The sequence below is a fragment of the Xiphias gladius genome, chromosome 15 (assembly GCF_016859285.1).
Source record: "Xiphias gladius isolate SHS-SW01 ecotype Sanya breed wild chromosome 15, ASM1685928v1, whole genome shotgun sequence".
Taxonomy (NCBI): domain Eukaryota; kingdom Metazoa; phylum Chordata; class Actinopteri; order Istiophoriformes; family Xiphiidae; genus Xiphias; species Xiphias gladius.
In genome coordinates this window covers 12,790,173-12,802,003 of record NC_053414.1, presented here as the reverse complement: position 1 = coordinate 12,802,003, position 11,831 = coordinate 12,790,173, and the positions used below count along the sequence as shown (strand labels likewise).

At 39.3% G+C, this 11,831-nt stretch overlaps 1 protein-coding gene across 1 annotated transcript; it reads right to left on the bottom strand.

Annotated features, from left to right (window-relative positions):
- Window positions 1–1,941: 1,941 nt before the first annotated feature.
- LOC120800884 (aminoacyl tRNA synthase complex-interacting multifunctional protein 1-like) lies at window positions 1,942–10,965 on the bottom strand. The gene is made up of 4 exons (XM_040147329.1): window positions 9,930–10,965; window positions 7,137–7,345; window positions 4,607–4,775; window positions 1,942–2,896 (listed from the first exon to the last, which is right to left on the bottom strand). Exons 1-4 carry the CDS (start codon window positions 10,432–10,434, stop codon window positions 2,730–2,732), a joined length of 1,050 nt encoding a protein of 349 aa, XP_040003263.1. The 5' UTR covers window positions 10,435–10,965; the 3' UTR covers window positions 1,942–2,729.
- Window positions 10,966–11,831: the final 866 nt, after the last annotated feature.

The window sequence follows — 11,831 nt, the reverse complement described above, 5'->3', positions numbered from 1 at the left end:
AGGTGCGAATAATACAACTAATGATGGCTGAATTCCGGTCAGCCGCTTTATATTCAGGGAGCTGGTAGTGCGCATGCTGGCCCACTTGAAAACACCAGACTCATCCTTGATGTTACTGGTAACACCTGTGCTTTTCCTGCTGTGAAAAAGACCCACAGGGCGCAAATGCAGGAGCCATTTTAGGGCCCTTAACATTTCAGTTTATATTATCTCACACACTTATGATTCACACAGTAACTGAAACAGATGACCTTGTGGCCTTTGGGGCTCCTAAGGGGCTGGGGCAGCGGGGCACTTGTCCACAGTTGGTAATCCAGCCTTGACCAAAAACCATCAATTTTTCAGAAATTATTAATGGCCAATTATTAAGTGTGTGTGTATATATATACACACATATATACATATACATACATATATATATATATATATATACATACATAAACATACATATACATATATATACATATACATACATATACATATATATACATACATATACATACATATGCATATATATACATATATATACACACACACACACACACACACATATTTATATATAAAGTATGGTATGTACTAATACATATATATCATTATACAAGAGAAATGCTAATATCAACAATGATGATGAAATAAACATATATGAGTAATGAATACCACACAAACAGAATGAGATTTTGACGCATCTGTGAAATTTTTGTGGGGCTTCCTGCTCTTCGAGGTGTTTCAAAAACAGGATGCACAACAACGGGGGGAAAAGCAATTTATTCATAGGTTGACTCAGCTCAGCTAAAACAAGGTTTCAGGTGGTTGCTTTCAAACTTTCCCCTCCAAGAAGCCACAGAGAGTCAACAGGCTGAACACTTACAGGATCACCTCCTCTGCACAAGTTGTTATTGCAGATGCAGGGACAGAAATGAGTGATGACCCTGTACAGTACCTCCACTCTCCAGTATGGTTTCCTCTATGAGATTATACATGAGTAGATTGTACTGGTGTGTGTGCGTTGGCATGACATGACCTTTTAGTATTGAAGTGGTTTTATTTATGTCAGCCCGAGATGAAAAACACCTCGGCCTGTTTTTCTACCGCTTTCTTAGAAAACTTTCGTTACTTTATTACAACTGACACTGGCAAATGAAAATGTAGTGTTTAGTGGGGGGGAAAAAAAAAAATATTAAATAAATAAATAAATAGGATTAATGAAACATTAAGAATGTATAGAGTCACTACAATGTAAAAGTGATATGTCCTCCCTTTTATGAGAAACTCGTAAGATTTTACTCTGGCCCCTTGGAAAGGATGTCTATAACTTCCTCAGTGGCAATGAGTAGTATTCATTGAACATGAAAAAGGTGATACCATTCCCTTTCACCCCCCCCAAGGTTCTGTCAAAAAAGTACCAGCAAGATCACGTCTCGAACAATCTGTTCCACTTCTTAGTTCCTGAATCACATCCCCATTCTTTTCATGCATTTTTTTCAGTTCTTCCTCTAAAAAGGGAAGAACAATGTGTTTGTGCGTTTCTGTTTTAGGCTTTTTATGGACTTGGTTTTCTCCCTCCTCCCAAAGGGGGAAAAAAACAAAAACAAAAGAGCTTGTTTTAAAACCAAATTCTGTTGGTTTATTTTTTGCTCTTCAAAAAACAACTTACTTTTTCTTAGCAGCTAAGCAAGCTAATTAGTAATCATGTTAGAAGCTAAAGAAACAAACATTTTCCATGAAGTAGGATATATAAAAGTTATCTAACCTATCACAACACCTAAAGAGCAGAATAACAACTTGAAATAGTAGGATGGATACAAAATTTACCGGATGAAGAAACAGTAAATAAACATCCAAATTTACCAACTCAGAACTGTCAGTTCTCAATTTCCTTGGATTCCTGGGATACTGCAGATAAACGAAAGCAGGATCAGTGAAGAAAACATTGTCTCTTCATTGATCTCAGACATAATAATTTATTAGGTAGGATACATCCTTCAAACAAAACTGTCCACAGGCTATGCATACTGATACATAACAGGCTGACTCGTCAGGCTTACACTGAAGAAACACAGAACTGTCATAGCAGAACAAAGAACTGACCTTATACAATAAGTAAATTAATTCCTTCTGAACTCATTTCATACTGTCAAAAGAAAGTAAATCTGTTAAGTTTCCCTTTTTTCAATGGGATTTCTGCACCGTTGAGTTTCATCCCCAGTTCACTGGAAATGACCACTATGGTGTCATGGGAAAGCTTTTAAATTTGATCAGATACTTTCCAACTAAATAGGATTCTTATGAAGAATTTCCCTTTTCTTTTTTCCTTGCTCAGTATGACTGTGTGCTGTGTACTGCATGTTCCCATGTCTCACGTCGACAAATCCCCACACACATGCTGTACAATATCATGGGTACTCTAGTGCCCTCTTTTGGCAAAATTCAAAACTACAGATTTGCATGATTTAAAAAAACAAAACAAAACAATGTAACAGTAATGCTCATATTGGTCCAACAGAGGGTAACCTTCCTTGGCTTTGACTACAAAAGTATGAGGACAGTCAAATACACCAATAAGCCACAACTTTAAAACTGGTAATTGGTTTTAATGTTGTGGCTGAATGTACAGGGTGTATGAATAGATGATTGTTGAACATCTCAGCCTCGACTTTTCTGGGAAGGCTCTCCACAGTGTTTTGGCTGCAGGGATTTGCACTAAGCTATTTTGAGCAGCTCTGTTAAGTTTATTTGATTTCACTGTTGCTCATGGTTTGGGATTTGCACACTCCCTTGCCGACGACTTCAAAGGCAGCTCCCTTGTAAGTTGCAACACACTGGCCATCTGTGCGAAGGTCTGGCTGGATCTGCTCCCAAAGCCTTGTTTTGGGGTTCAGCTCTTTATCCGGTTCACCTGCAATCAGTCAGTTTGATACATTAGAAGAAATTCCTCTCTTCTCCACGACACCGTCACACCAGCAGGATTTATGATTTCAGGACTCATACATTTTTTGTGGTACGTAATGCCATGGGTTCTAATATGCTACTGTAACAGCCTCCACTCTTCTAGAACGGCTGTCCACAAGATTATGGAAACTGGCTGCGGGGATTTACTCCCATTCAGCCACAGTAGATCAGTGAGGCCAGCAGTGGGGTTTGGCGATGAGGCCTGCTCACAGTATGAATTCCAATTCATCCCAAAGGTGTCTGATGGAATTGAAGAAAAACATTTCTTTTTGGACCTGGCTTTATGCATGGGGGGGGGGGGGTATCATTTTGAAAGAGGAAAGGGTCACTCCTAAATGGCTGACAACGAACAGGAACGTCAGTATTGTCTAAAACTGTATGCTTTACCACTAAGATTTCCCCTCAAGTGGAACTAAAGGCACCCATAACCTGTGCAATAACAACCTTACAGGTGCGCTGCATGTCACACAGTGCCAGATGGGTCCGTGTATTCAGAAAAGGGGGTTAAAAAACAACAACCAAGTGATTATTTGATTTTAATTTTAAAATACAAAAAAATCAAAATTGAAATACAAGGCGTTTTTTCTTTTTCATGGTCAAAAAGGGATGGGCGAAATTTTTTAAAAGAATGGTTTGATTTCCCTTTTCTATTTTTTTGTAAGAAAAAAATAAAATCCCCAGAAAACGGAAACAAAAAAAGGCCAATATTTCTCTAATTCTGAGGCAGGTTCTGCCTGCCAACTGAGAAGTGCGTGCCCGTCGCAGGAATGTGCACAGCTAAAGCAGAGACTGCAGGACATTGTGGTGATTTCTAAGGCAAAGTACGGCTTGAAAACAATGCAAAACATTCTTTCTCGGGTCCACAATCTTTGTCAGACTGTACAATATAAATTTTGAGGCATGTCTGATTGTGTGATAAACACTTGATGAACTGAATTGCTACGATGTTAATAGAAAAAACAAAACAAAACAAAAAGAACAAAACAGACGTGAGCAGAGGCATGTTATCAACACAGAGAATCCATCTGCACTGCTCATGTTTTGAAAATGAAGCAAACAACATTTTGCACCTCTATGCATCCAGAAGAAAAACAGCAACATAAAATACCAATTTTGCAAATTGAGTTTGAGGTAAATATGTTTTCAGCAGTAGCATTAAACTCGTACACCAGTGCACTCTGGGATTTCAATTCACAATGTGATTTGTCAGTCTGCGGGTTGTAGCAGCAGTCACTTTGTGGGATTTTGACACAAATTACTGACACAGTCAGAATTTGGATGCAGTCTTTCTTTGCCCGCTGAAGCTCTAAATCCGTCGGTGGATGTGTCATGGTGCGATGTAGGACCATGGTTTCTGACTGAGGACTAAAAATTTCACTGTGTTTCTCTCACGACGTTCTGAGAAAACGTCATGTTTGGTGTCTCACAGAGGAATTAATACTGGACACCACTGTTGTCCCTAGAAGCAAGAAGGTTCTTCATTTCTTTGAGAGAGATTTTGCAGAAAAATTTTCTCAAGGCTCAACTCGGTGACAGTCATTGACGAGTCACTCACTGGTGAACACGTATCTCTAGTGTCTGTCTGGTTGAGAAAGATTGTAACATTTAAGCTAATGATTTGCGTGTTTTTGAGAGTACAGAAATCAGATTGTAGTACCTGGGAAGCCCTGGAAAGTAACTCTGTCCCCTGGTACTGCTTCACTTGGAGGATCAAGGATTTCGACTTTGTCTGGGGAGCTGGCACACATGACCATAGCCTGGGACACCACTCCTCTCATCTCGACTGGCTTCAGGTTACACAGTAGGACTGCCATGCGGTTCTGCATCTGCACGGGGAAAAGAAGATTAAACACACATTTTTTTGAAGCTCACATGCCTTACACAACAGAGAAGAAAAACAAATTATATCCAACTAACATAAAATAGATTTACTGCTTGAGGTTGAATGCCTCTGCAAACCAGTGTCTGGACATCCATGTCTGTCCAGATTCACATAATACGACGTTTTCAGAATTTTGTCTCTGTACACCACCACAATGGATTTGAAACGAAGCCATCAAGATGGGTTTGAAGTGTAGACTTTCAGTTTTAATTCAAGGAGTTCAAAAAAAAAAAAAAAAGTTGAATTAACCATGTAGGAATTACAGCCTTTTTTATATATATATATATATATATATATATATATATATATATATATATATATATATATATATATATATATATATATATAGGGCCTAATTTTCAGAAGCTCAAAAGTAATTGGACAAACCAACATGATTATAAATATAAGGATTATTTTCAGTACTGGGATGAAAATCCTTTGTAGTCAGTGACTGCCTGAAGTCTGGAACCCATTGACGTCACCAAATGCTCTTTCAAAATGCTCTCCTTTCCCCAAAAGGCTTTGCCAGGCCTTTACTGCAGCTTGTTGCTGCTTTTTTTTGTCTTCAGTAAGTGAAAATCATGCTCAGTGGGGTTGAAGTCAGGTGACTGCCTTGGCCATTGAAGAATATTCCATTTCTTTGCCTTGGGAAGCTCTTGGGTTGCTTTCGCAGTATGTTTTGGGTCATTATGCATCTGTACTGTGAAGCACTGTCCTATCAGTTGTGCAGCATTTGGCTGAATCTGAGCAGATAGTATAGCCCTGTATACTTCAGAATTCACCCTGCTACTTCTATCAGCAGTCACATCATCAATAAACACCAGTGACCCAGTTCACCGTATTGACAGATGATATGGTATGGTTTACCAGTGGTTTGCACCTTCTGCATTTACATTCAAAAAGGCATCTCTTGAATTTAGACTCTGAAAATGATACGCATACCTCCTCGAGAGTGTTCTTTACCTGGATAGATGTTGTGAAGGGTTTTTCTAGACCAAGGAAAGATTTCTGCGATCATCCACTTTAGTTATCTTCTGTGCTCTTCCAGGCCTTTTGGTGTTGCTGAGCTTGCCAGTTCATTCCCTCTTTTTAAGAATGTACCAAATTGTTGATTTTCCACTCCAAAAGTTTCTGACATCTGTCTGATAAGTTTTTTTTTTTTTTTTCCAGCTTAATGATGGCCTCCTTCAATTGCATAGACACCTCTTCGGCCGGGATATTGAGAGTTCCCATGAACAGCTACCAAATGCAAGGCATTGTCATGATGAAAACAGGAAAGGGCCATACTAAGACTGTTGCTGCAAAGTTCAAAACACACTATTCTGTAAAATTTAAACAGGAAAATCTTAGTGTTACAGTACACAGTGATAAATGCCATTGTATGCTGGAGCAACTAGGCAGCCCAAACCAAGTAAAACAACCACAGACCAAAAGTTCACAAAAGTATGTGGACTAATAAACCATCGGAAAGGCAGCAGTAGCAAGAGGAGTGTGCTTTGTCTTTCCAGCTGCAGTTAGAAAGCAAGCTATGCTATAAAATTTCACTTATGTTTTAAAAGAAGCTAATGTCTAATATTTGTCTTTGTGGATGAAAGTTTGCCTCTTCCAGGTAGGCGTATCATTTTCAAAGTCTACAATCAAGAGACGCCCTCATGATGGTAAATATAGAGGGTAAACTACAAGGTGCAAACCACTGGTAATATGCAAGAACAGAAAGGCCAGATTAGACTTTGCCAGAAAACCTCTGAAAAACCCTGCCAGTTCTGGAAGTAGATTCTTTGGACAGATGAAACCAAGATTAACTTGTTTAGACTGTTTGGGAAAGCTACCAAATGCAATTTCAACACTTGGAATATACTCCCAGACCCTTTTATCTGCTAAATTTGTCTTGAAGTAACGAGGGAACAGGCCACACTTGGCCATGAAACTGATTGTCAGTCAATTTTCCAATTACTTTGGAGTCTCTGAAAATGAGGTGCTATGTATAAAATGGCTATAATTCCTAAATGGTTAATGTGATATTTTTGTTAAACCCCTTGAGTTAAAGCTGAAAGTCTACACTTCAATCACATCTTGATGGTTTTGTTTCAAATCCATTGTGGTGGTGTAGAGAGGCAATATACACAATCATGTCATTGTCCAAATACTTATGTACCTAACTGTAGGTGTAAAGTCTGTACATGGCCAAAAAATATTAACTCTGATTTAAAATATTTGTGCTAATAATTTTATCTAAAAATCACATTATACTCCAGAAATTCTTTAATCCCACTAAACAGATTATTTAAATGGCATAATAATGTACCTGGTCCACTGATATGTGCTTAGCCAGTTCGCTGACCACTGTCCTGGGAGAAGCCTCTCCCACATCGACCTGCTCCACATACAGACTATCAGTCTCTGGAAGCTGCAGGGCTGTGATGATACGTCCAACACGCAAGTCCAGATGAGACACGTCCACCTTGGCATCCTCTTGGCTGTGGGGTGCCTGCTTCTTTTTCACCTTTTCCCCTCCTAGCATCAAAGACAGACAAATACTGTCATATCAGTTGGGTACATAAACACACTATGGATTAAACCTCAAAATCACTTATTATAGTATTTGTTTGCAACTAATTTGCTCTGTGTTGTGTTAGTCTGGTGTAACGATGTGCTGTGTGATTTTTCAGCACAGACAGTCATACAGTTGTAAGAAAGGTTTTGCTGAAGACAGACAACTGTAGAGTCTCATATTACTAAAATAAATGTGGATGGCATTATAGGAAATGTTTCTTTTAAAAGCAGTGAGAAAATTTCATCCAACCCATTTTTCCAAAAATAAAGTACAGCTGAAACTGATGGGAATGTTGTTAGATTTGTTCGTATTTGGTCATTAACCAAATTATTGGCCACATTTATAATTTGAGCTGATGACTGCACAAGAGGTGAAGTAAAGATATCACAAAAGTTATTACAACTAATCCTGAGGGAATGTTGAACCAAACTTTGTGACAATTGTTGTCAGGGGATCGCCAAAGTCATAGGATTAATCGTCTGAGCACCATAAATGTCTGTACAAAATTTCTTGGCAATCCTTCCAAATGTTTTTGAGGTATTTCAGTGGTGGACTGAAATACAAACATAGCCATCCATTACCTCAATTGTCTGAAAACCTGCAGCATACTGTACAATGACAATTTAAACAACAGTGTGCTTTCAACTTTGTGTCAACAGTTTGGGGATGGCCTTTTCCTGTTTAAACATGACAGCGCCTGCACAAAGTAACGGTCTTCCTGGTTTGGTCTCAAAGAACTTGACTGGTCTGCAGAGAGCCAGGACCCCATCCAACACATTGGAGATAAACTAGAACAGAGAATGTGAGCCAGGCCTTGTCACCCAAAATCCGTGTCGGACCTCACTAAAGCTCTTGTGGCTGGATGGGAGCAAATCCCTGCACCAGGTTTGAAAATCTTGTGGAAAGTCTTCCAGGAGAGTGGAGGCAGCATATAAAAGAGGTACTGCACACTTCAACATATTCTTTGAGCTCCAAACTAAATGATATGAATGTACAGTGACGTAACACATCAATGCTGATGTTGATATTGACCTTTTTTTTTTTTTTGAAATAACCACATTTATAAAATAAATATATAAATAATAAAATAAAATAATCTGCATTTCATCGTTTGGAAAAGGCTCAACACACCATCTACAGTTTTGAATTATCCTGATTCTCGCAAGTCCACCTCTAATGGAGAGCAGCACACAGGCGATTCTCCAGGTTTAACTATGGGAAGTATTTAGGAAGGACTCAATGGAGCTAGAGCACGTCTAGCTCACATGATGCATGTTCTAAGATAAAATTGTGTCTACTGAAATTACCACGAACTAAATGACACACAAAAACTCTGGAGCCTGGTGCTATTATTCCAGCATATGAGTAGTGATTTAAGGTGGGGGGGGTCCAATATGGACCAAACAGGGCACATTTTTGCCCCGGATCCCCCAAGACAGCTTGATCAGGGCTACCAACTGCCCAGGGGTACAGGCCCCTACAGATCCTAAAAGCCCAAGGTTTACCACATATTACTTCTGTTTACATTAATTGCAGATCAGAAATTTGTACCACTTAAGTACAATATCAACTATGATGAGTCCTCCAACTTGTGACCCCGGTCTTGTAGAGGGACAAAATCTGGTTTTAAGACCTAACTGTTAAAGTTTATACTGAGCTCATTTGTTGTAAAGTGTGCTTTATCAAATTACTTGAATTTTTTTCTGTGTGACAACTAATGAACGCACAGAAAGCCTGGTGACAGGAAATATTATTCCATCATAGAAGTTCTTTAATGCTGTAACCAACAATTATCTTCACTGATTGTTCAGTGTATAAAATATTGGAAAATAGTTTAAACACAACATATTAAAATATTCAAATTTCCTTTTTCGTTTGACCAACAGTCTGAAACCAAAATATGTTCAGTTTACTATTATAGAAAACTATGAAACTAGCAAATCTGACATCCTGGAACCAGTGAATTTTGTGCTTTTTTGCTATTAAAAAAAAAAAAAAACACAAAACAAAAAAAACCCCCACTTCAACCATTAGTCAATCACCAAATTGTTGCCAATTGATTTTCTGTCATTCTAATTAATTCAATCAACTGGTCATTTCAGCTCTACAGTCCTGGTTGGTTTTTGAGTGTCAGTCGGGGCCCAACAACACATTGCTGACCTTGGGCCCCTCAGGAATTTAGTCTGACCATGCAGCTATGCCATGCAACATCAGAACAAAGTGCCCATGAAACGAGTCTACTTTGATTGCCGCTCATATTGCTTTTTTTTTTTGGATTCGTTTGGTTTTAGTTTTTAGTTGCAGCTAAAAAGAACTGGGTCAGTTCTAAACCTCAATAAAGCTCTTTTGGATGAATGGGTATAAATCCTTGCAGCCAGGTCCCAAAATCCAAAAGGAAGACTGTCACAAGAGAAATGGAGAGAGGGGGTGTGAATTTTCAGCACTCTCATATAGGTGTGAGGTTGGTACATGGACAAAAGTATGTGGACACGCTAACTACCCTGTGACTGCTGATCCTCTCATTCCCACACCTCCTGAACGCACCTTTTGGCTTGTTGTATGCGGACACTCGGCCACGGAAACCCATCTCATAGAGCTCCCGGCGGACAGTCTTGGAGCTCACATTGGCTCCAGAGGCGGCCTGAAACTCGGTGGTGAGGGCTTCCACCGAGGACAAACACGTCTCCAGCGCTACCCTCTCCAGCACTTGACGGTCCTCCTCTTTGAGCTTGTGTGGTCGGCCGCTCCGGGGAAGAGCCGTCGTTATTCCTCCTCGTTTCCACTTTAAAATCACACAGCTCACAGTGGACCGAGGTAGGTTTAGCAGGGCGGAAATCTCACGCACTGTCTTTTTACACAGGTGGCATCCAACAACAGTGCCCCGCTGAAAGTCACTGAGCTCCTCGCTACGGCCCATCGTTTCAGAAGTGTTTAGAGCTTGCAACTTGCATTGACTTCTGTCCTCTTTGTCACCACACGGTGAGTCAACCGTAGATGTGAGTCGCGCATGCGCCAGCGTAAACGGTTTACGGCACGTAAGGTCCGCCATCTTGGACAGCTGCAGACGATACGACCGTATTTCGCAAGGCAACAAACCATTCCGTATTGTATGTTATAAAGCCAAGTTAAGCAGGTTTCGTGTTATCTGGCAGATGCTGGAGTAGCCAGTACAGCAATCCAGCCAAATTTAAAGATTGTTAAATGTACTGGAATTATATAAAAGCGTGGACCACCTTCTCACAGCCCGAAGTTTAAGGATTTTTCTATTTAATTTTTCAGGACAAAGAAGACTTTTAGATCTAATATCCGACGTCACCATTACAATCTGACACATGGAATATCACTCCCATGATGATATTGTACTGCAAATTAATTTTTCCTCATTTTCATCTCTTACTGGTCTCTGTCTTCACGCTTAAATTTGGCTGTGGTAAAATTCGTTCACGGTTGACTCAGATGGTGTAGTGACCGACACCCCTCCAGACACTTATAAGAGAGGCGACAAACCGGTAAACGCATTTTGAATGGAAAAAGTCCGTACCGCCATATACGGATTCTCACGCTTCCTCCACTTCCTCCTCTTTTCATTTTTCTTCTTTGGTTTTACGCCGTTTAAATGCTAATGGGCATATTACTGCCCTCTACAGGGGAAAAAAAACATTACAACAATAGCAATTCATTGGCATTAACGTGTAGGAACCGAATACCTGTCGATGTATTTGGTTGTTCTCATATTGACGAACAGACTAAACGACTAATACCAGCTGCAATATTAAAGTACACACAATGAATTACTAATTATAGTCCAATTATATACATTATTCTGAAATTGGCCGTTCTGCACAATGTACTTTTACATTTGGGGCTTTAGGTATATTTTAATGCTAATTCTTTTGTACTTTTACTTAACGCTTTGAATCTACTTGTAACAACTGTAAACAACTACTTTCAATGGAATGTAGCGAGAGTCTGGTTGTAAAGTCGCTTAATGTCCCTAAAATACGTAATACGACCATTAACATATTTATGACATCAGTGCGTCGTATCTGCATTCTGCCTAGTGTCAGCTGGTTTCAGCCCTGTATCCGCTTGCCTCTCTCCCACTCTCTGCGCTCACATATACAGTATATAGTACAAATCGAATAATCAACCAATTGAGAAAATAAGCAACAGATGAATCCATAATGAAAATAATCACTAGTTACAATATAGTTAAAATTAGCTGTCAAATAAAATCAGAGATACTCTCATAATTAAGATATTATCTCATAATTATGTGACAGTATCTTATAATTGTTTAACATAACTGATTCACATTCATTCACTTCATAAACCCTTCTTTACTGTAGTTTGTCCTCCTCACAGTCAGGAAACATCCCATATTTTACTATTCAAAAAACTCTTTAATTCCTGTGGGAAGGTTACAATAAACCCAGGAGCTGTCAG